At 46.0% G+C, this 24,058-nt stretch overlaps 1 protein-coding gene across 1 annotated transcript in view; it reads right to left on the reverse strand.

Moving 5' to 3' along the window:
• Positions 1–1,830: 1,830 nt before the first annotated feature.
• The window catches only part of LOC115096507 (NADH dehydrogenase [ubiquinone] 1 beta subcomplex subunit 11, mitochondrial-like), a 33,769-nt gene continuing 11,541 nt past the window's right edge, over positions 1,831–24,058 (reverse strand). The window contains exon 2 of the mRNA XM_029611214.1: positions 1,831–1,966. Coding sequence (XP_029467074.1) covers positions 1,832–1,966 — 135 coding nt within the window. The 3' untranslated portion in view covers position 1,831. The remainder of the gene's footprint in view (positions 1,967–24,058) is intronic.

Raw genomic sequence — 24,058 nt, forward strand, 5'->3', positions numbered from 1 at the left:
ACCTTTTTACTCCATCACTGAGTGAAGCACAGCTGGAGTGCACAAGAGCCAGGGATTTTACATGTACAAGATCTAATCTACAGAACCAACTACCACTGGAGACTCCATCATAAATTGCTAAAAACCTGGCTGTTTAAAGCAGTCTTTGATTGACTGTCATTTAGAATTTATCTTTATTTACTGCATTGGATGTTGCCAATAGTTTTTAGTTATTTTAATTGACCACGATTGTATTTTTGGATTACAAAATGAACTATTTAATGAGTTATTGGTTTATATTGAACAGTTTAACTGTGGTTCCTTGCTTAGAGCTCTAATAAGCGAGTAAGCACATAATAGGCTGAAAGAAATACATAAATAGTAGTGGGTGGTGGAATGTAGGATACGACTGGGGTCTCTGTTTCACAGCTCTGTGCTATGGGAAGTCATGCACGATAACTCCCTGATGACAGCCAGGTGGAGGAGGAGTAGAGAAGGAGGCTGTGCATGATGAAAGCTCAGACTTGCTGTAAAACAACTAAAGACTGCACTCTTTCTGCTCCCCAGGTTGGCTAATAGCATTCATTCTCTGCCTCTTATCAGGTGAAGAGTATCACCTCTGGCAGGAAAACAAAACAGCTGCTTCTGAGAGAGATGGGAGAGACATGTACTCTTCCAAGAGTATGTTCCAGTTTCTCTAAAAACAGGAACTACAACTCCCAGCATGCAATGGGGTAAAGCTAGGCCCATACCATCCCTGATAATCATGCAATTAACTCCCACCCTCCACCTCAGGCATTCACAAACCCATTTCCTGAAGCACAGGAAATCAATAAAAGGAGGTTCAGGGAATCTGTCCCCTATGGCACAAATATTGTGCTGTGAAAAGCTGCACCAACACAGGTAGTTAATGGGCTAAAAGTAGATTAGCCATGTATGCAGTCGACATCCGCCTGGCTTGGTTTCATGACGCGCTCCCTCCCTTCTGCTGTTAGGAGATGACCCCCGACAGCACCCACGGAGCTATATTTAAATCTCTGTCTGCCAGCGTGAATGTGCTATTATAAGCGTTTGTAGCGCTGTTGGCTCAGCCACCTGCCATCTGTTCTGCCTGCTAATTACAGACACAGAGAGAAACAGATTAATTTATAATTACATCATGTGGAGAAGAGGAAGGGGTTAAGTCTGCAGTGCTAGTGTCATCCTTTAATACATCATCACCTGGGCCAACCCACTGGCAAGAGATTTGATTCCCAGGCCAGGTCTTTTGCACCTGGGGCTGACTGGAGCCAGAGGTGCTGCGGATGCAGGGCGCAAAGCCCCTGGACAAGGGTAGACAATTTTAGTCATTGTGTAATAGTGACACCTAGTGGCCATACTTAAGGTCCATTTCATCCAGGGTCCAGAGGGAGCCACAGTCTATGGCCCCTGGCTGAGGTTGTGATGGCTAAGCTGAATTCTGTAAGGGATATTAAATACAAGGATGGGGAAATCACAAAGGAGCTTCAAATGAAGACTCATGGATCCATAACATAATAGGAGGGCAATTCTGAATGAGACAGAAGTTCAAAATAATGAGGAAAATAAACTGCTTGGGGGGAGGGGGGAGGGGGAAGACAGACATCACAGCCCAATAAACATCCACCACCTCCAAATCTTTCAATGACAACACCTTCCCCCCTCATTCATCTTCAGAGGCATCTGCCCATTGGATACTGAACCAGGATACAGGGTAAGGGACAGAGGCTGGGCTAATTAGGAGGGACCCTGACAGCACCATAAGAACAATGTCAGTAACTGCAGAATTTGACCATCGGGGAATGTGTTGGGTGAAGTCATGTTATAGATGCTCTTACCCACGGTCCGGGAGATAGTGGACGAAGACTGAACCCAAGACAATGCAGACAGAGAGGCCAAAGAAGAAAGCCAGCCTCATATTCCACAAGTCTACTGTGGGGTCCTCACTGAAGCCATGGAGGTCCGGGTTCTGGAGGGGACATAGAAAGAGAGAAGATGGGAAGCTTAGAAGCTCCAAAATAGCCATCATACAAACATTATAAAAGACTCAAAGATGCACTAGCATGCCATGCAAACTCATCATTATCTTTAAAAAAAAAACAAAAACACAAAATGGCTGTACCTGTTCTGTGCTGGGGCAGCATGTGTGTGTGTGTAGTGAGGGAAGCTTGTACTGCTGCTATCTGTGCTGTTCTTCTATTATGCTCAGGTACTGTGTGTGAGTGAAGAAAGCTTGTATTGTTGCTGCCTGTGCTATACCTATTCTGTGCTCGAGCAGCATGTGAGGAAAGTTGAATTTTAAGCACTACCTGTTAATTTCCTTTCCTTGAATCCTAACAGACCAGTCCAGATGAATGGGTTGTCCTCACTCACCAGAATGTTTAAGCAAAGAACACAAGCCTTTTCTGATGTCATGTTCCCCTACAAAAGCTGGGTGTAGCACAAAAGGGTGTCAGCAGTTTCTTGTTCAAGATTGTGTCTAATCTACAAATATTTTTTGATCCTCCCTCCACAGCAAATTCATAAACAAAAATATCACACACACACAATATGCCAGGAACAGCGTCTCCTGTTTTTCTCTCTCTCCTCCCCTGTATGCCAATACTAGGGGGCTTCCTAAATATTTCTGAACAAGAACCAAAACAGAAAAAGAAAAAGGCAATATAGCCATTCAGATGGGTTCTGGACTGGTCTGTCAGGACTTGTGAAAAGAAAATTAACAGGTATGCTTAAATTTCACTTTATCGTCCTGCCAGACCAGTCCAGACAAATAAGACATACCTGAGCGGTACCTAACCTAGGTGGGGCAAGGCCATCATGGCCTCCAAGATTCACATGCCAAAATATAAAGCCATCTTTGGTTTGAACATCTTCACTTATAATGCTTTACAAACGGGTTATACACACGTGCCAGAATGTCATGTTCCCCCGACATAGCTCGGTGCAGCACAAAAGGCTGTCAGTAGTTTCTTGTCCAAGCCTTTGTCTAATCTGCATATGCCTGCCTTGCATATGTCCTGTGTGGAGATCAGTCTTTGCTCCACCCACAAGGCCTTTGCCCTTGTTGAATGTGCTCTCAGCTCCTATGGTACCTTTCTGCCTTTTAGATATAAGCTGAGGCAGTTGTCTCCTTAATCCATCTTGTAATGGATACTTTTGAGGCTCCTTTCCCCTCTCTCTCTGTCCTCTGGAAGGCATTCATGATTTTCAGGTACTTAAGAAGTGCCTTACGCACATCCAGAAAAGCGTGAGGTCTCCCTTGACCCTGTACCAGGTAGTGATATCACCTGATTCAGATGGAACTCTGATACCACCTTCGGTAAAGGAAGGCACTGGCTGAATGACGACCAGGTCCTTCAAAAAACACTAAATAAGGATCTCTACATGACAGGGCCTGAGCACCGAAATTCTGCTGGCTGAACAGATGGCCACTAGGAATACCACCTTCAATGTTAGGGCCCTGACTGACACCTCCATCAGTGGCTCAAAGGGGGTTACTGACAGGGATCTCAGCACTAAATTCGGATCCCAAGATAAGATCACCTGATGGACCGGAGGCTGCAAGTGTTTCAGCCCCCTGAAATAAATGCACTACATCCAGATGCAAAGCCAAGGGACCACCTCTAACCTGCCACCTGTACCTTTAAAGTTCAGCGCTAAACCCATCTCCAAACCAGCCTGCAAAACAATGACAGAATGGAAGCCAAGTGGGCTTTGAAGTGGAATAGATCCTTGCCACAGCACCAAGCCTCAAAGATCCTCCATATTCTAATGTACGCCAGTGAAGAGGATATCTTCCTTGCTTTCAACATCATTCCAAGTACCACTTCTGAATAGCCATTCCTTCTCAGTCTCTCTCTTTCTTTTTTTTTTTTTTATTTATTTTTTATTGATTTATAGAATATTATGACAAGCACTGTCATTAACAAATCGGATATCTACAATCGTAGTAATCATACATTTTACAATCACTAATTGTTTACACTATAAATTTACTTTTACTATAGTAGGTATCCTAAATACAAAGAAATCTAACAGATATCCAACCAATCTTGAAAAGGAGCAATCAAGAAAATTTTCAAATAACTGAAGGTTTGCTTCCTTACTTTCTAAATCGATAACCAAGACTCTCTACTTATTCCCCAACATTTTTTTCGCTTCCAAAAAAGTTTTCAAATCTTCTGGTTCAAAATATATATAGGTATTATTTTCATAACGAATTAAACATTTACATGGGTACTTTATCAGCATTTGGACACCCAATTGATCGGCCTGAACTTTCATTTCAAGGAACTGCTTCCGTCTAACCTGAGTTACCCTAGTGACATCTGGAAAAATCCAGATTTGATATTCAAGAAATTTTTTCATTCTATTTCTGAGAAACAGTCTCAAAACTGTATCCCTGTCTGAGGGGAAAACAAATTTGACGAGAACAGTTCCTTTTTTTTCTATAACATCATCACTTGAGGTCTCTAATAACTGAGATACATCTATCAAAGATGCTTGTCCCTCCAATAAATTGGTGGACTTTGTAAAATAAATCTTTGAAATAGGGGGCGAGGCCTCTTTAGGTATTTTTAAAATATCCATCATATATTTTTTAAACTGATCATGAAGAGTGGTAAATCTATTCAAGGGGAAATTAATCACCCTTAAATTTAAATACCTCGCCTCATTCTCCAACTTCTCTAAATTCCTGTTTTGTACCTTATCCCCCTGAATCAAATTTGTTTGAATTTTTTGCATCTGAGTTACTTTCTGTTCCATCTCTAACAATTTCTCATCATGCTTCTTTGCAACTTCCTCATTAACTAATATTCGATTGTTCATCTGCAAAGTAATGTTTGTTAATTTCGAAATAGCACTTTCAAGAGTCACAATTGCCGTCCAAACTGAATCCAGGGTTATAACAGTAGGTTTCTCAATCTTCTTTATAGGGGAAAATGTAGTAGAGTCTTTCAACCCAGCTTCCAATACACCCAAGTGTAAGCTGGGCTGTCCATCTGAACTCCCCTGAATAGGTTGGACCTCTTCTACCCCCTGGGAACCATTGGAAAGTACTTCCATATTCCCAGATGGAGTACTGGTCACTTGTTGTAATTCCTGACAGGGTGGAGGTGGAGTTATCGGGGCTCCCGGGCTTAATGATATTGGTGAAGCAAGCATGTCATTTCCAGGCTCCTCTGGTTGACTTGCAGCGCTTCCCTCAGGAGCTGTTCCAGGAGCAATTTTGAAAAAGCTCTCTATTTTTTCTTGAGTTAAGGATATCGAGGGAGTTGGTGTTGCCATCTCCCTCAATCTTCCTTTCCTCTTGGTATGAGGCATTAATTATATCAAATAATAAGTTAAGTTGAGAGACCATTCAATTCCTTCAAAAAATTCCAGTTGGATACTGTCCTCAGGTGAAGGAGAAGGAGAGCTCGAATTTAAATTAATACATATATAAGCTGAATAATTCAAAGGAACAGAAGACTTATTTTACTTACATAAAGATCCAAAAGTCCAGCTTACTGAGACAAAGCTGCGCGCCCCTTAGGCGCGCGCGGCTTGGGCGACGCGCGCCTCGTCAACTGCGCGCCGTAAGTGGGGGGATCTTATAGTCCCCGACTGATGACGTCAGAGGAGAAGGAGAGCGAAACAGCTTGTTTGGGGACTAGAGAGACGCCAGCATTACCTGAATTCACCTGGAATCTTTGTCTTCGGTGAGGGTAGGAGATTCGGAGCCCTACCGAATTAATTTTCTTGGTCTGACGTCATCAGTCGGGGACTATAAGATCGCCCCACCCACAGCTGTGTTCGAGGAGAAGGAGAGCGAAACAGCTTGTTTGGGGACTAGAGAGACGCCAGCATTACCTGAATTCACCTGGAATCTTTGTCTTCGGTGAGGGTAGGAGATTCGGAGCCCTACCGAATTAATTTTCAGTCTCTCTCTTTCAATAGCCAGGTCGTAAAATAAAATGGTGCTCTACTGTTGCCAGATCCTATCGAAGAAGCTCCCTGTCCAAAATCAAGCCCAACTAGTTCCTCCTCCTTTAACCTGATCAGATCTGGCCCAGTCCAGAGTTACCAGAATAATCCACCTGGGGTGGGTTATGATCCACTAGAAAACCTGTCCTACACGTAGTACATGAAGACAAATAAACGCCAAAAGGCCCATTTTGTCTGCTGGCAGCAATTTTATGTGCATTTACCCAAGATAGATCAAATTATCAATCCCACAGTGTTCCTTTTATAGGTGCAACTTCCACCCTGTGCAGGTTTCTTCAGTGCCATCCAGGAAGCACAATGCAGCCATGGGAAAGGGAGAGAACATGTACAGAAGCGGGTTTGATGGCCAAGTTTGGATCAGAGTTGTTTATTCCTTTCAAGTCCCTCTCCCTTCACCAGCTGATGAAATCTGTTGCTTTGGCATTTCAGTCGGTTGTCATCAGATCCCAGCAGGGTGTCCCCCCCATCTGGACATAATCTGTACAAAGGCCTGTTTCACTAAGTCTAAGGTGTGCCTTACGTTAATCTGCTCTGTTGTCCATCTCTGCTATATGCAATGCTGACAGTGCCCTTGAGATGTGCTTCTGCCCAGCTCATTAGAAGACTTCTCTTGTGACAACCAAGAGCTCTTGGTACTCCCCCCCCCCCCCCCCCCCCCATCCCCTTTGCCTGTTCAAGTACTGCCTGCCTCTAACAGAAACATGTCAGGCCATCCGTTCTTTTTCTAGCTAGTCTGCCCAGCCACCCAACTAATTTAGCCTTACAATTCCCATCACTCCCTCAGAGATATCTGTATTTATCCCCTGATTTCTTGAATTCAGATACTGATTTTGTCTCCACCACCTCCACTAACAGGCCATTCTAGGCATCCACTGCCTTCTCTGGAAAGAAATATTTCCTAAGGTTATTCATGAGTTCACCTCCTTTCACATTTAAGACTAATCGGAGAAAATTATTTTTCACTCAATGCACAATAAAGCTCTGGAATTTGTTGCCAGAGGATGTGGTTAGTGCAGTTAGTGTAGCTGGGTTCAAAAAAGGTTTGGATAAGTTCTTGGAGGAGAAGTCCATTACCTGCTATTAATCAAGTTGACTTAGAAAATAGCCACTGCTATTAATTGCATCAGTAGCGTGGGATCTTCTTAGTGTTTGGATAATTGCCAGGTTCTTGTGGCCTGGTTTGGCCTCTGTTGGAAACAGGATGCTGGGCTTGATGGACCCTTGGTCTGACCCAGCATGGCAATTTCTTGTGTTCTTATTTCACCCTCATCCCATGATCCCTCGCTTGCTTCTTATGCATGAAAACCTTTGAAATATTTAAATCTTTCTATCATACTAACTCTATTTTGCCTTTACTCTATGGTTTACATATTTAGATCTTTAGGTCTACCCCCGTATGCTTTAGAATGAAGACCAATAACCATTTTAATAGCCACCATTTGAAAAGACCAATTGGTTTATATCCTTTTGAAGGTACAATCTCCAGAATTGCACACAGCACGCCAAATGAGGTGTCACCAGGGACCTATACAGGAGCAATGGTGGACAGAAGTCGATCAGTACTCGTCCGATTGCCCTGATCTCTAATTGGGTTATGGTCTATGAGGCTTCCAAGGTTGACCAGTGGCCCTGTGCTACCTACCTCTTGCAATGGGCCAAATAGCCTTTCTGACTGGCATCTATCACTTCATGCTCCAATCTGGGAGAGCCAGATCTACTCCTTTTGTTAAGAATGGCATCAAACAGCCACCACTGCCTACTGTTCTTGGCCTTTCTTGATATGGGAAGAGTCCATTCGTAGTCCTGCCTTTGAGGAGGCCATTGACAGAACAGGGATCTCTGCAGGAAGCATGGGTGTACCACATCAACCGACCCCCAATACCTGTAGATATAGCACTTGAGGAATCATTGAGCTCAGTTCCCTTGCCTGTGACTGGAGCTTGAAGATTTTCTCAGGCATCAAATACTTTCTCTAATCTTGTGTCAAACCAGGCTCCCAGGTAAAGCTAGCTTTTTTCTCTGTTGACTACCCAACCTAGGACTTGCAGGGAGCTGAAGAACTCAACTTGTGGCCTTCCAACTTTCCTGCTTTGATTTGGCTCTGGATTAGCCAATCATCCAGACAGGGGTGGAACAATATTCCCTCTATCTGCAGGAATGCTACCATTACTACCATCATCACCTTTTGATTGTTTTTATTTGTACTGCTGCTTGGGTAACATGTTTAATCAAGCAGGATGTTAAGTTTTAATAATCTGAAAAGAAAATGAAAATAAAAGGTTTAATTTCAACAATTTGTATTCTGCTCATATCTAAACATTCAAGGCAGACAGAGCTTTTACATTCGACTGATTTTGGGGAAATATTTAAAGTTTAAAATTTTCTATATTTATTCTTCTTAATTATTAGGTAGTGCTATATTTGTCATCTGTTTTGAAATATGCTTTTTATTAGTATGGTTTCCTCACTGTTATGACTGATTTATACTTCTTGACTTTGTTTTATTAAGAATGGTGAGATTTCTGTTTTTGATTTCTTGTACTGAATACGAGTCTAGCTTTTAGTTGTTTTCAGTCCAGTTTGTCTGCACCTTACTATTTATACTTTATGGCCTGCACTTGTGACTGAGTGAGGTAGTCTGCTAGCTAGGAAAACACCTTGTATCTGTTGGCTTGAAGGTTTTTCTGATATTAGTAGAGGCTGGGATCCATGATTGAAGGGGTTGCTTGGATGCTAAAAATTATGGCACTTAAGCCTGCTGGATATTGAAATGCCTGCAGCAAGTGGTAGAGATTTGATTGTTGTGTCCAGGACCTGCCACACCCCGCCCTGCCCTCATTGCACTCCATAACTTTTAATGTGGCCCCAGCACAAAAAAGTTTGCCCTTCCGGGAGAAACCGCTGTGTGAGTAATCAACCAACGAGGCTCTATACCAGAACCCGGTGTATGCTCCACTGTACTCGCTATCTCAGTTTCTCTCCACTACAGCACAGCTATTGAGGGATCTCTGTTCCAGTGTCCTGAGGGACTACAAGCCCAGCCGGGCTTCATCTCTACTCACTACTGCCACCTCTGGTGGCTTCTCAACGCTGTTTAATAAAAGATAATTCTGTGTTTTGTGTCCTAAAGCTGAGCCTGACCTGTGGCCCCTCACGGGACTTCCCCCCGTGGGCGTGGTCATCTGCCACAGTGTCCAAGGGTCCACCCAAAACCTTACAAACAATAACAAGGAGTGGTCTCTTTAAACCTGGAGATTGTTCCTCTTCAGACTCGGAGGGTAACCAAGCCTCTGCTGGCCTCCTACTTCTCCCTCTATGCACAAGGCTTATTGTGCAGTGAAGAATCAGGATAAACTCCATGGAAAACCCCTGTTCCACCACAGCATTCTGTTGAGATACTGCGTGGAGCCCCAGGATCTGCTGCTGGGAGCCATGGTATACTCTGAGCCCCCACTGCTTCCCAGGCACACCAATGCTACCCTCCCCAGGTCAGCAGATTCTCTACTTTAGACACCCGATGGCTCTTACTTCCTCCTACAGTGCCCGAACAAATGCAGACTCCTCTGGGCTCTCACATTTCCTGTACAAGGAACCAGCAACTGTACTTTGCTACCAGCTGACACACAGCAGGTACTTCCTCCCACCTTCTGCAGCCAGGTAGAAGCCCTCCTGCCGGTCCACCATAGGAATATGTAATTGTATGCCTCTTTTTTTTTTTTTTGTGCACAACTTTATGCTCCCACTAGCGGGTGCAGTGCAGGGCTCTCTCAGACTTGGCCCAAATGGGAATTGAAATTTTTTTCTCCAGGAAAGGAAGAGCAGCCAATTCAAGCTGTCGTCCCCCTTTAGGCAACCCCAGTAAGATCAACCCACCGGGCTGTCATCCCGAGAGCTGAGCAAATAAAAATATGCTCTCTACTGTACAGTCCTTCCTCTGCTGGAGACAGAATTACAGCCTTTCCTGCCTGCACCCAACTATACAGGGGAACATGATGTCAGAAAAAGGCTTATGTTCTCTGTCTCCATCTGCTGGCGGATGAAGATAACGCATTCATCTGCACTGATATGGCAGGATAAGAAAGCTTGCACTGCTGCTCCCTGCACTGAACCTATTCTGTGGTGGAGAGTGGGAGGGAAAGCTTGTACTGCTTCCCCCCCCCCACCCCCCCACCGTACTCATTTTATGGAGGGGTAGCATGTGCGAAGGAAGCAGTACTAAATTGATTTAAAAAAAGAAAAAACTGAAGTATGAAAATTAAAGTCTGATATTCTAGCGGTGAAAAAGAGATTGGAGGATGAGACACTCCTGCTGGTCTTGTTAACTATGCCGCTTTAAAAATTAATGCGGCCAGCATCTTGTGCTGACCACACAATTGATAGCTGCATTAATTCAGGAAATGTCTTTCCCGGATTCTCAAACCAAATTTTTCTCATTTCTTGCCGCAGACTCATCTCTTAGACCTATAACAAATCTCTCTAAGCATTTTTTTTTCCGGATCTGCTAGGCAAGGAGGATGGCTGGCCAAAGCTCAGGTCAGCTTTTCTTAAAGGCTGAATGCATACGTCTGCAAGTCTAGAAATGCAGAAGACTTTTTCCATCAACTACAAACTGTTCGTGGGGATAAAATGCCTGTGAGCATCAGATTAAGAGAGTTTCATGACTGGAGACGGGCGTCCGGGAAAGACTTACGGACATATGCAATCAGCCTTTAAGAAAAGCTGACCTAACCTTTGGCCAGAGATCTCATTGCTTAGTAGACCTGGAAAACAAAATCTTAAAAAAAAAAAAGAGAGATTTGTTATCAACTGGATTGATCAGCTTCTGGAATAGACAAGACCTTAAAAGCCACTCAGGTTTGCTCAATCCAGTCTTCTAAGATGTTTCCCTGTTTCTTTGGGACTCCTGCAAAATCCAGAATTCTCTTTTCCTTTGGTAAATACATGGCAGGCAATCTTGAGCCTTCCATGAATCTGTCGGAGCCAGATCTCGCTTCACATTTTCTAATTCCCTCATCTTGCTCGTCCATTCAGGCCTACATAGCTATTTCAGCTCTCAAGTCTTCACTCATTTTAAATGCTTCTTCTTAGAAATATCTTCACACTAAAGAAAGAGAATCTAGAATTCCTGGAGAACCAAACACAGGGATAGACAGAAAACAGCCCAACACCCAGAAAACACCACAATAATAATAATTTAAAAAAAAAAAAACACCCCACAGCTCCTACTTTTAATACTGATTGCGTTAAGAAGAATTATTTTTTTTTAATAAGTAAATCCTCTTTGTTGCCACCAATTCTAACACACCTGATAATCGGCAGCATCAGCTGTGCGCTGCCTGCACCTGAAAGATTTCAGTTTCCAACTGTGCCAACTGTAGGTGGGAGAAGGGGAAGGGAGCAGGAGGTAGTGAGTGAGCCCAGCAGGCCACTGCAGTCTCCCACAAGGGAAGTTGGGAAGAAAGCAAAGGGCACAATGCAGTATTAATGAGCGAGTTTCAAGATGCTGCAGAAATGCTATATAAGTAGTGTGTGTGACATGGAAAGTCACTTTAACTCCCTGGGCCTCCATTCTAACCTCCGGCTCTGTCACTGATTGTGTGTGACCGCCGGGGAGTCACTTCAGCACTATTACACACACACAGAAGTCGCTGAGATTTAAGAAAAGAGCTCCCACTTGTGGCCACTGTTGAGATATGAGTAGGGACCTTGGTTTTCAGTTATTTTTCCTGGGAATTTCAATGTTAATAACAGAAAAAAAAAGTCAGTGGGAAAAATGACTTATAACAAACAGGAGAGAAATCAGGGGAAAAGTTTTTTTTCCCACTGATTTTTCTTATATTTATTTGTTGTCCACCTATATTGGATCTGCTGTACTAGGTAGAGTACAACAAAGTTAAAATACAATAAAAACAGAACAAGTTAAAACAATTGGCTTACTCCTTACATTTACACTGGAAACATGAACCATCTCCAAACCCAGCCCCCTCGTGTACACCCCCGGAAACAGCAGGGCCCTTTAAATGATTGTGAAACAATGAAATCTCTTCAAAAAAAAAAAAAAAAAAAAAAAAATCAAGCAAACCATGCCATAAAGTAGATCCCAAATAGAAAAAACGTTTTCTAGTTTCACTAAGACGATCAGTCTTTGCTCGTGAACTAGTCAATAACCTCCAAGCCTGAGACTGTAGAGTGTGAGCAGGATTATAAGAGACGAGTTACTAACAAATAACTAGGAGCATCAACATCAGGACAAGAATCTTAAACGTAATACATTGGTGAACTGGGAGCCAATGAAGATAATGTAATAAAAAGGTGTTACATGCTTCCAAGAAGCCTCCAACATTGAAATTCCCGGACTGGCTCCGCCCAGCCAGTCTGGTTTTCAGGATTATCCACAGGAAGGACTGGATTGAGAACCCCTGCTTTAGAGCAGGGGTGTGCAAATGGGAGGCATGGGGGAGGGGAGGGCACTCCAGCTGGCTGATGGAGGAAGAAGAAAAAAAAAAAATGACTGTGCTGTCCAGTTTTGGTGAAGGCGAAGGAATTGCCTTTTCAGAAGGGAGGGAGCTGAACGAGTAGGTGAGCGAGGTCTCCGACTGCCCGTGAGCAGGAAAGGAGTGGGTGGATGGGGCACGCACGGTCCACACGTTCTCCCTCGCCTTGTCTACTTGCTGATTGGTCTCTGGCTTCCACCTCAAGGTTAACATAAGGAAATATATTTTTCACAGAAAGGGAATGGCCTCCCAGGGGAGGTGGTAGAGGGGGGGAAAAAAAAAAAAAACTGGGATAAGCACAGAGGGTCTTCAGGTTGAAAGGAAGTGAAGAGAAATCTGGAGATAAATTGGGGTCTATAGCAGTGGTGGTAAATTCCTGAGTGCCAGATCGCCCAGGCGCCTAAAAACTTGTTACCTAATTCTTGCCTAGACTCAGGAGGAGCTACTGCTGCTGTCGCTTGGAGGTGGCTCCCTGCCTGCATCGAAAAGAAGCTGAAGGGAAGGGGGGACAGAAAGAAAAAAAAAAAATGAGATCAGACAAAACAAAACGCAAGAAACTGCAAGTTGTAAGACGCAGGCTAGAAACATTGCACACAGTTGCTTTTCCCTTGGTCAGCACAACTAAAATGGACCCTCTTCTCAGCCACTCCCCCCCCCCCCCCCCCCCCCCCCCCCCCCCCGGGGCCATGTTCTCTCCCCTCACCCCGACCCATTCCTCCTCCTCTTCCCATAATGGCTCAGGCTCAGCATCGTTACTCTCCTCCTCTTCGTCAGAGCGGCTCTTGGTTGCATCCCAGTGGCAGAGCTGCCCCCACCACCCACGGCTGAACCCTGACAGCGCTCACCAGGCTCCTGTACCCTTTTGGCCACAGGAGAGTGGGACATCAGCAGCAAGGCTGCAGGAACCCAGGACCCACCACTAGGCACCCTGTGAGGAACAGCGCAGCCCGAGTCAGCACGGGAGGAAGGGGGCAGCGGAGCCTGGTTTCAGGGTGAGCCCGTGCACACTAAGGAGGAGATACCAAAGGGTGGCGAAGGACATGGTACGATAGGAGAGGACACTGTGGAGCGAGAGCATGGTGGGGGCTTGGGAAAAACACTAGAGAGTGATTGCAGGATGTGTCAGCAGCAGTTATGTGGGTGAGGCACTAGAAAATCGTGCGAGGTGGGCTGCCTATATGTAAAACAAAGGAAGGGAGTGGAGGCACCCTGAACTCGTCGTTGTGGCCCAGTTCCCTCTACATACAAGTATAGGAGAAACCCGTGTGAGGCAGGCAGCCGGCTCAGTCAGTTACTTACCTCGGCTGCCACAGCTCCTCCAACACTGCTGCTCCCAACGCTCAGACTGAGTCACATCCCACGATCGAGGCACACGCTCCCTTGGCTCGGGGATAAGACAGAAGCTAGAAGGACTCAAAAGGAGGAAGCCCAGGTTCTGTATGTGCCGCCCAAAGCGAGGCCCAGCTTATCCACACTCAAGGCTCGTGCTGTAGCTAGGAAGAGGAGGCCTGCGTGGTTACCCATGTTCTCAGAAAGGAGCTCCTAGGTGGTTTTTGGTTTTTTTTTTGTAATACAATTTTTATTGAGTGATCCTCAGACACAATATGAAACTTTGCCGATAACAGACAAGCAAACATAATACAGCAAACGATATTGATGACACAAATCACAGAACCATGAGGAAACACTCCTCAATTTTCCCCCTTCCAGATATCTATAACTGTGTCTAAGACATCTCTAGAGCCACCCTAGAGAATACTCATGTCGCCAACAAACTAGGAGAGGCTGCACTCTGATACCTCCCCCAGTCTGACATATTGAACAACTATAGCAGGCTAGCTCTGCTTAAACAAGAAGGAACAGGAGTCCAGTATGCTTATCCCCAAACCCTCACCAAACCTCCCCGTCCCGCTTCTCCCCCTTTACCCCCCTTCCCCCCCCCCTTCCCCTACCCAAGGCCTGGCTGACAAACCAGTTGAGACATCCATGTATACTAGAGTCCAATCATAACATTGAAGGCATGGGTCTATCACTAACCCAAAAAACAAAAAAAGAAGAACAAACAAGCATCAGGCATTGAGGATCAAGCTGCGAGCCCGATGTGGCAAAGTCTGCACATATACCTCCCAGGTCTCCAAGAAAAGTCTTCGGTGCGTTGGCGACAACTTAGAAGTAAAACTGTCCATATACATCATTCGATGAAAATGATTACGCCAAGTCCAATACGATGGTGCAGATATCTCCAACCAATTAAGTAGAATAACTTTTTTCCCCACCAGCCAGGCCTTTTTAATCAGAGTTCTCAATCCCGCTTTTCTTATAACCGACTGGGGAATGCAATCAAAAAGAATCAGCTGCGGGGTAACTTGAAAACGTATTTTCAGGAGGCGTTGTAAGTAATTTACAATTTTCTGCCAGAACTGTTGAACAAGGGGACAAGCCCAGAATGCGTGAGACAAAGTGCCAATTGCAAGGTGACAACGAGGGCATGTCGAATCTGTTATGAGCCGCGCTCTCCACGCAACCTGTGGAGAGACAAAGGCCCTCCGCAGAAACTTGTATTGCATTTCCCGGTAATACATATTTTCACTGGACCTTTTTAAATTCCCCATACATGCAGAGAAGATTGCCACTGTAACCGTGAATACTCCATCTTTGGTCCAACGCTCTACTGAAGTCTCATAGGTACGCTGTGACATACCTCGTTGAAGAGCCCTATAATATGTCGAGAGAGATAATGGCCGCTCCCTTCCCAACTGAAAAAAGGATTCTAACGCCGCTAAATGTGTGGAAGTCTGAGTACCAATCTGCAATGATAATATGTAATGTCGGATTTGTAGATACCCAAAGAACTGGACCCGGGTCAAACCATATATACGTTGTACTGTGGGGAACGGCATTAGTATCCCTTCCGGGTTCACCAAGTGCCCCAAATGAGTGATACCCTTCGAGGCCCATCCCCGCAGACTAACATCTTGGGATCCTGGTAAAAACTCTGGGTTGCCCTGAACTGGGAGAAGGTAAGGGTTACATCGAGGCAGTCCCAACTTCTTTGTAAGGTATTGCCAGGATTTTCGAAACGGGACAACCAGTGGATTCCGAGAGATTGCAGACGGTAGCTCCTTCCCCGGCCCCATCAGTACATAGGTCAACGCGAAGGGGGCCACCAATGTGGATTCAGCCACCAAGTCAATACAAAAGGGGATTCCCAATATCCATTCCCTAACAATCCGGAGGTTGGCCGCCACACAATAAGACTGAAGGTCGGGAACTCCCATTCCCCCTGCCCCCCAACGCAACATAAGCCAGGACAATGGTATGCGCGCCTTTTTCCCCTGCCAAAGAAATGCCCACATCATCTGTTGAAGGGCGGCCAAATCGTTACGTTTTAGAATAAGAGGTAGGTTCTGCAACACATACAACCATTTAGGTAGTATGATCATCTTAAACAAATTAACTCGCCCCCCTACGGAAAGAGGGAGGCTTTTCCAAAGTTTGAGCTTATCTCTCGTGAGTCTCAGTAATTTTTGGATGTTTAAGTCGTATAACTTAAGTAAATCTAAGGCTATATCAATCCCCAAATATTTTATTACACCGTTCGCCCAGTGCAGTGGGAAAGGGCCCTCCCACTGCTCCTGTATAGACATCGGGAATCCCATGGCCTCTGATTTCTCCCAATTAATGCGAAAACCCGAAATACCACCATAGTCCCTAACCACCTCCAAAAGGGCCGGCAAGGAGTCTCTTGGATTAGTAAGGAATACCAAGAGATCGTCCGCAAACGCGGCATATTTGAAAATCTCCTTTTTCCCCGGCGCCTGAAATAACACCCCTCGGATCGCTCGGAACGTTTGAATAGCCAGTAATAGAGGCTCCAGGGTCAAGAGAAAAAGGAGAGGGGATAAGGGACAGCCCTGTCGGGTACCCCGAAAGACCTGGAATTCAGGGGAAAATTGACCATTCACCATTAACGAGGCAACCGGGCCCGAGTATAGGAGTTGCAAGGCTTGATAGAAAAAACCTCCAAATCCCATGTCTCTCAATAGGGCAAACATAAACCCCCATTCCACCCGGTCGAAAGCCTTCTCTGCATCTAGACTAGCAATGAGGAAGGGAATATTGTGTCTGGTGCAGAGATCCATAGCAATTGTTAGCTTCCGGATATTAGTCAAGGCATAGCGTTTTTTCACAAAGCCTACTTGGCCCGGTTGAATCATCTGTGGCAAAACGGCACTCAATCTATCTGCCATAATTTTCGCCAACAGTTTATGGTCCACATCTAATAAAGAGATAGGGCGATAGGAAGCAGGGTGCAGGGTATCCTTCCCAGGCTTGGGAATTAGAGTGATGTGGGCCCTATTCCCATGCACCGGAAAACTTCCCTTCGAGATTAGTGCTGTAAAAACTAATGGCAACAAGGGGGAGAGGGGCTCTGAAAGACACCTATAAAAGTCTGCACTATATCCATCCGGCCCTGGGGCCTTAAACCTTGGGGAACTCCGAATAACCTGTCGAACCTCATCCTCCGTAATGGGTCGGTTAAGCCCCTCTTGCTGAGCCTGGGTCAGGATAGGGAGGTTTAACGCGGCACTAAATGAGTCCCATTGACTTGAGTCCCAGCCCTCAGCCCGATACAATGCCGCATGATAATCCCGAAAAACTTTTAGGATTTTAGGGGTTTCATGAACTATGTGGCCTTGTGGCGTACGAAGAGCCGTGATATGCCGGGACCCTCTATTAGACTTAACTAAGTTGGCCAGAAGCTTCCCAGATTTGTTACCATATCTATAGAGCCTATGTTGGTGATATAGAATGCTGTGTTTAGCCCTCTGGTGTAGCAGCGAGTTCAAAGCTGATTGAATGGTTCTATAATCACTCTTGGTTACCGATGTGCAAGAACGATTTAGTGCCCCTTTAGCCTGTTGCAATTTCTTTGTCAGGGTCAATAATTGATTATTTAGCACTTTTTTCCGATGTGATATATACGAGATAATATCTCCCCTAAGGACAGCTTTAGCAGTGTTCCAGAACAGTACTGGATCACTGCTATGTTGGGCATTTAGGGTTGCAAAATCTGTCCATCGTTCCAATAAAAAGGTTTGAAACGCTGTGTCCTCTGCCAGATAATAAGGGAAGCGCCAGCCCCTACAGTCACTCACTTGAGGGAGCACTGCCAGATCCACCCAAATTGGGGCATGATCTGAGACAATAATGTCTCCAATTCCTACTCCTGAAATTTTGGAGAAGGAATGTGTGCTGACTAACCAATAGTCGATACGGGATTGTGTGGAATGAGCTCTGGAGACATGTGTAAAGTCCCGCTCAAAAGGGTTTAGAGCTCGCCATGCATCAACCAGGTGCAAACTCTGTTCAAGGAGCTGTATCCCCCGACCCTTGACCCCCGTCCGCCGCCGAGTGGCAGAGCTATCTAATTCGGGGTCCCGTAAAGAATTGTAATCTCCCCCCACTACCAGGAATTTGTCCATATATGAAAGTAACATTTTATGTATATTCTGAAAGAAAGGCATTTGCTGAGAATTCGGGGCATACAGGTTGCACAACACCACAGGCATCTGATTAATTGTTACTTCTAAAATAAGAAAGCGACCCTGAGGATCTTTATGTTCAGAAAGAATACACCGAACCCACCCAAGACTGACATAATTTCAGGTGCTCCACATCTGTAAGATGGGTTTCCTGCAAGAATGCTATGTCCGCAGCCTGTCTCTTCAAGGCCTGTAATACCTTCGACCGTTTGACAGGTGTATTAATACCACATACATTCCAGGATATCAATTTGAGATTACGCATAGCCATTTACCCCATATCTCGCCATAGAAAAGTAATTTGAACAATGAGAATTTCCCAACTCCAAGGGAATGATGACCACCCCAGCTCTGGCCATCTCCCTGTGAATGTGATTTCCCCACGCCACATGCCACCAAAATGTTTGAAATCTGTATCATGCCAGCACCTTGTATCTTTCCCTGACCCTCCTCCCCGCTCCAGTCCTCCCCCCTTCCCCTTCCCCCCCCCCCCCCCCCCCCCACCCCCCCTTCCCCTAACTAGACTCCCCAGAAGTCTCATCTCAACTAATTCCCCACCTAAGAGATCCTGTTAAGACACTCGGGCTGCTCTGCCCCCTCCCCCCTTTCTTCACCCCCCATCCAGCTTGCAGCAACATAACAAGGGATGGGACTCCATAGAAATAACATAACATAAAAGTTGAACAAATAACAGCTTTTGTTCCCCCCTATAAACAATTTCACAATACAATATTGAAACACCTATAGTATACCAATATCCCATTGCAGCACAAAGTGGAGATCTGTTCACACCGCTCCAGCATGTGCCAGAAACTTGGAAAGAGAGAGAAAAAAAACAGTGAACAGACTTAACTGTCAAATATTAAGTAACCAAAGGGTGCAGGTCCCCCTGCCCCCATAAGCAATAGATTAGGCAATGCATGCCAGGCCGGTAGAAACTTCTCAGCTTAAGTATCTGGCTGCCTGTCCTGTACATTTATCCAGTATCCGACCCAGGGCTGCGTCCGCCCGGTCTTTCTCCAGCCCCACGATCCAGGGTGCCAATGTAAGCTTTTAAGTCAGCGACCTCACTAAACCATCTGGGTCCTCCAGGTGTACTTACACGGACCTTCGCTGGGTATACTACCACAGCTCTCTGACCCAGATTAAACAACTGTGTACACAATGGGGAGAAAGCCCTGCGCTGTGCAGATAGGGCCCCTGAAAAGTCTTGGAAGATCAGAATCTTCTTTCCCTCATACAACAACGCTTTCCCCCGACGGCTGGCCTGCAGGATCGCTACTTTGTGAGCATAATTTAACAGTTTTATTATTACTACTTGTGGTTTTTCTTGCTGAGCCCTTTTCTGCCCCAACCGGTGAGCTCTTTCTATTCTCAGGGGACCGTGCTCAGTGCCCAGAGACAGTTCGCGAATCAACCAGTTTTCTATTTTTTGGGGCAAATCTCGATCCGCAATTTCCTCTGGGAGGCCTACCAGACGTAGATTGGACCTCCTGGACCTGTTTTCAAGGTCTTCAATACGCGCTGTGTGTCGGGTGATCTCCGCACGTAGCTTCGCTACCTCTGACCGCATGGCCTGGGCGCCATCTTCGCCGTCCGAAACCCGTTGCTCTAGGGCTGAGAATCGCGCTTCATAGCCAGCAAGTGCTGCGGTCACCTCGCCGAGTTGGGACGAAAGTTTTTTAAACTCTGGCTCCAGTGCCTCTACTACCGCGGTGCGAAGATCTGCCCAGCTCGCTGGTGCCGGTAAGTCTGCCATGCTGTGTTCCTCCTCAGAGGCCGAGTCAGTAGGCCTGACTTTTTCTTTTGCCGAATCCTTGTCCCTGCGCGCCTTGCGGGTCGACATCTGGCTACCGTTCCGCTCACCAATAATAGCCGCTGGGATATTGAGAGACTTCCACGCAAAAATGAACAGCAATTAGGGCCGGATGGGGTTAGATTAGAAATCAGGGAGCCCGAGAGGGTCGGCTACATCCGCTCCCTCTCACGTGTCACGTGATCTCTCTCTCCGCTCCTAGGTGTTTAAGAGCCACTGCTGGTGACTCCTGCTGCTGTGAGGCGCTGAGAGCAGAGCCCAGGTGCTGGTCTAGATCGGAGGATCAAGCCGCGGTGACTTTTCCCGTGGCAAACTCGGTCAGGTCTGAAGGCACACTGGATGGGAAACAGTGGTCCATTTAAGGGTTGCCCTAAGCATGGCCCGGGAGAACTGCTTCCTCCATGGTGGATCCAGAAACGGGAGGAGACGCTATGCTATTCTACAACCTCAGACCCCCCCCCCCCCCCCCAGCCCAGGAGGAGTTCCTGCCGTCACCGGGGTCCCTACCCTTGGAGAGAGATCACAGTTGCAGAGGGAAAAGCAGTGAGGTAGGAGAGGAGAAAGAAGTGCTACAGAGAGAGGACATGGAGGGGAGTGAAATGAAAGGCAAAAAGTGTTAAAAAAAAAAAAAAAAGATTAGCAAACCAAGAAAAAAAAAACAAACAAAAATTAAGAGAAAAATAGGGAACAATTAGTGATATTATAAAACCTCACTTGAGGGGGTGGCTGCCCCAACTAATTACACGGATGGAAGGGGGAGCCTTGGCCCAGAAAGTGCGCGTGCCCCTCTTCTAGGGTTTACATATTAGGGAGTCTGTTATACCTCCAAGACTTACTCATCAGGGATGAAAGGCGCTCACTACATCAGAGGTGCTCAAACTGGTCCTCGCCCCCCCAGGCACTTGGGCTTTCAGGATCTCTCTCATGAATATGCATGAGAAGTATCTGCACACATTGGGAGGCAGTGAATGTAAATAGATCTCCCGGATATTCATGAGAGAGATCCTGAAAATGCGACTGGCTTGCCTCTCCCCCCAGCATTGTAAAATCTCCTTCCCCTCCCACCAATTTTTTTTTTTTTTTGGAGGGGGGGGGGCAGTGACTGCAGACGAACATTAGTGCATATTCCCCACCTAACAATCAGGCCGATTCAGTAAAGTCCGCGGGAGAGCGGGCGAATGCCCACTCTCCTGAGCGCGCGATTCTGTATGTAAATGAGGCCCGTGGTAAAAACGGCCAAAAGGAGGCGCTAGGGACACTAGCGCGTCCCTAGCACCTCCTTTTAGCCTGGAGCGGCGGCTGTCAGCGGGTTTGACAGCCGTCGCTCAATTTTGCCGGCGTCGGTTCTCGAGCCCGCTGACAGCCACGGGTTCGGAAACCAGACGCCGGCAAAATTGAGCATCCGGTTTTCGACCCAACAGCCGCCAGCTGACTTCAAATTTATTTTTTTTTTACTTTTGGAAAGTTTCGGGACCTCCGACTTAATATCTCCATGATATTAAGTCGGAGGGTGCACAGAAAAGCAGTTTTTACTGCTTTTCTGTGCACTTTCCCGGTGCCGGCAGAAATTAACGCCTACCTTTGGGTAGGCGCTAATTTCTGAAAGTAAAATGTGCGGCTTGGCTGCACATTTACTTACTGTATCGCGCGGGAATACCTAATAGGGCCATCAACATGCATTTGCATGTTGCGGGCGCTATTAGGTTCGGCGGATTGGACGCGCGTTTTCCCTTACCCCTTATTCAGTAAGGGGCCGAAAACGCGCGTCCAGTGGCGAGTTAACAGTGCGCTCCGTCAGAGCGAACTGTGCTATATCGGCCTGAATGGTGTAAGCCCTCTCACCCCTCCCCACTTGGGTGCAGTAGTTTATCCTCCTCCAGCCCCACCCCCTTGCAGCTCTCTTATTATTCCTCCCTCATCAGACCACCCCTTACCCTGCAGAAACCCACACACACACACCCTTAGCCCTCTCACTCTTCTCCCAGGCTCCAACACCTCCTCTCCCGCTTCTGGACATCAATCAGGGTCAAAGATGCTTCTTCTGCCTCCTGCTCCTCAAGTCCCAGTCAGGACTAAAAGATGCTTCTGTCACCCTCTGGACCAAAGTTCAAGAACAACCTCCAAAGCTGAAAACAATACTCCAGCTGAGGTCTGCCCAACGATTTGGAAAGCAGCATCACCACCTCCTTTCTTTTCCCGCTAACGCCTCTCCCTTTCCACCTTAGCATCCTTCAGGCTCTGGCTACCTTGCTATCATCAGGCAGGAAACAGATTTGGGGGGTGATCGCATTCGTTGCACATCGGTTTCATCCCCTCGTGTTATGTCTCTTGGATTTTTGTGCCGTAAATGCTTGAACTCCATACGGTTTTTTGCATTTTAAATATTTTGGCTGTTAAAACTCTTTGACCATGCCTTGAACTTTCCTTACTTCACTACTCTTTTTTGCCTACCGTGTCTAGGACTGTCCATTCTGTTGCAGATTTTACCATAATCTGCAAAAATGACAAAACCCTTCCATAGCAACTGCTCTGCAACAATTACTCATGAAAATATTGAGCAGAAACAGCTATAGGACCCATCCCCAAAACACTTCGCCGATGTCTCCCCTGGGGTGAGCTCCCTTTACTGCTACCATCTGTCGATTTCTAACCCATTTACCCTCTTAGGGCTCCGCCTCCCTTCAAGCTGCTCACTTATTATTTAGAAGCCTCGCGTGTGAGATAAGCATCAAAAGCTTTACACTAAGATCTCCACCATATCTCGTCACCCTGTCTTAGAAGGTAAATAGATTTGAAAGAGTCTTTAGGTCCTTACAATCCTTTCAACCAAAAATATATTTAAAAAAAAACAAACCAAACAAACCCTTCTTTCTTGACTCAGAATATTAACAGAAAGGGTAAGGAAGGGCTGCAGAATCCCACAGCCACCCCCTTATTCTTATTTAATACCCAAAGCAGGCCAGAGCATGGAAAACTTCCTGCAGAGCGGCTGCTTGTAAAAAGAAGGGATTTTTCCTGTGGGGGGGGGGTTCTTAAACCACCTTTCCTTGTTCAAAGTGCCAATGGTTAAACCTAGGCTGGGTCCCTTCACTTTCTGCAGCAAGCTCTGCAGGAATTTGAAGCCCCCAAGCCTGGGTTCTTGTGCACCTGAACCACAAAACCCGAGCCCCACTGATGCTTAAAAAAAGTCTAGTCCTCCGCTTGGCTTTAAAAGCAAAGGGATTGTCTGGGCGAGGCTGTCCCCGGTTTTGTAAGCCCGCTAGCCATGTGGCTACCTAAAATATAGGAAATGGCCACCATGGAGAGAGAGTTCTCACAGCAGCTGTAAGAACTAAAGGAAAGTAGACCGAGCGGCTGGGGAAATCCAGCCTTGCCGCAGTTTTCTGCTGACATTGGGTCACCCGTATATCCTGCTGAAGAAAACCTGCTTCCAGTATAGTCACAGTCAGGTTGTAATCTCTGTCAGTTCTGGCGAGGGGTGAATTCAGCTGTGTGACTATGCGTGGGCTTGGTAAACAACAAATGCACAGATCCATTCATTTATAATTTCAGGTTTAGACTTAATCCTTTGTTCTCCATTAACTCACTTCTGTTTTGCTAACATCACCTCACGAAATGAAGTCTCTTGTCTTACACATCTCTTGATAGGGAGCTCACCATCCTGTGTGTACTTTTCATTTCTATCTTGAGCATTTTGTACCAAAAGCAATAAAAACATTTTAAATTAAATAGAAAAAAAAGAAAAAAAAAGAGACTCCACTATCTTTTCTTGAAGTAGTGACTATGAATTTACTTATCTACTGTAGTTTCCAAACTCTCCCTATTACTACATTTATGAAGAGGGTCAGCATATGCCTTTCCCTCAGTCCTCTGCCACCATGCCAGTCTAAGAAGGACGGAAAAGAACCAGCGGTTGCGCTTCCAGAGCCTCTCCGAGCTCACCTCATATCCTAGGATGGATTTCATCCAAACCCATCATCATCTTGACCACTTTCAGTTTTGCCAGTTCCATGGAAATAGCCTTGCCTCTAAATGGGGTGGCATCTACCTCACTGCCACAAATACCTCTGCCAGCATTTTACAGCGTACATGATAGCATGAAAAAGACCAAGCACCCTTCCAGTCTGACAAGAAAAGATCCCAGCTGCCAGCCCTCGAGACTGACCACGTGCACGAAATCTCCCCTTATTCTGGTCTTCTCCCTTTGCACCCCAGCA

This window comes from Rhinatrema bivittatum, chromosome 1 (genome assembly GCF_901001135.1).
Source record: "Rhinatrema bivittatum chromosome 1, aRhiBiv1.1, whole genome shotgun sequence".
Taxonomy (NCBI): Eukaryota; Metazoa; Chordata; class Amphibia; order Gymnophiona; family Rhinatrematidae; genus Rhinatrema; species Rhinatrema bivittatum.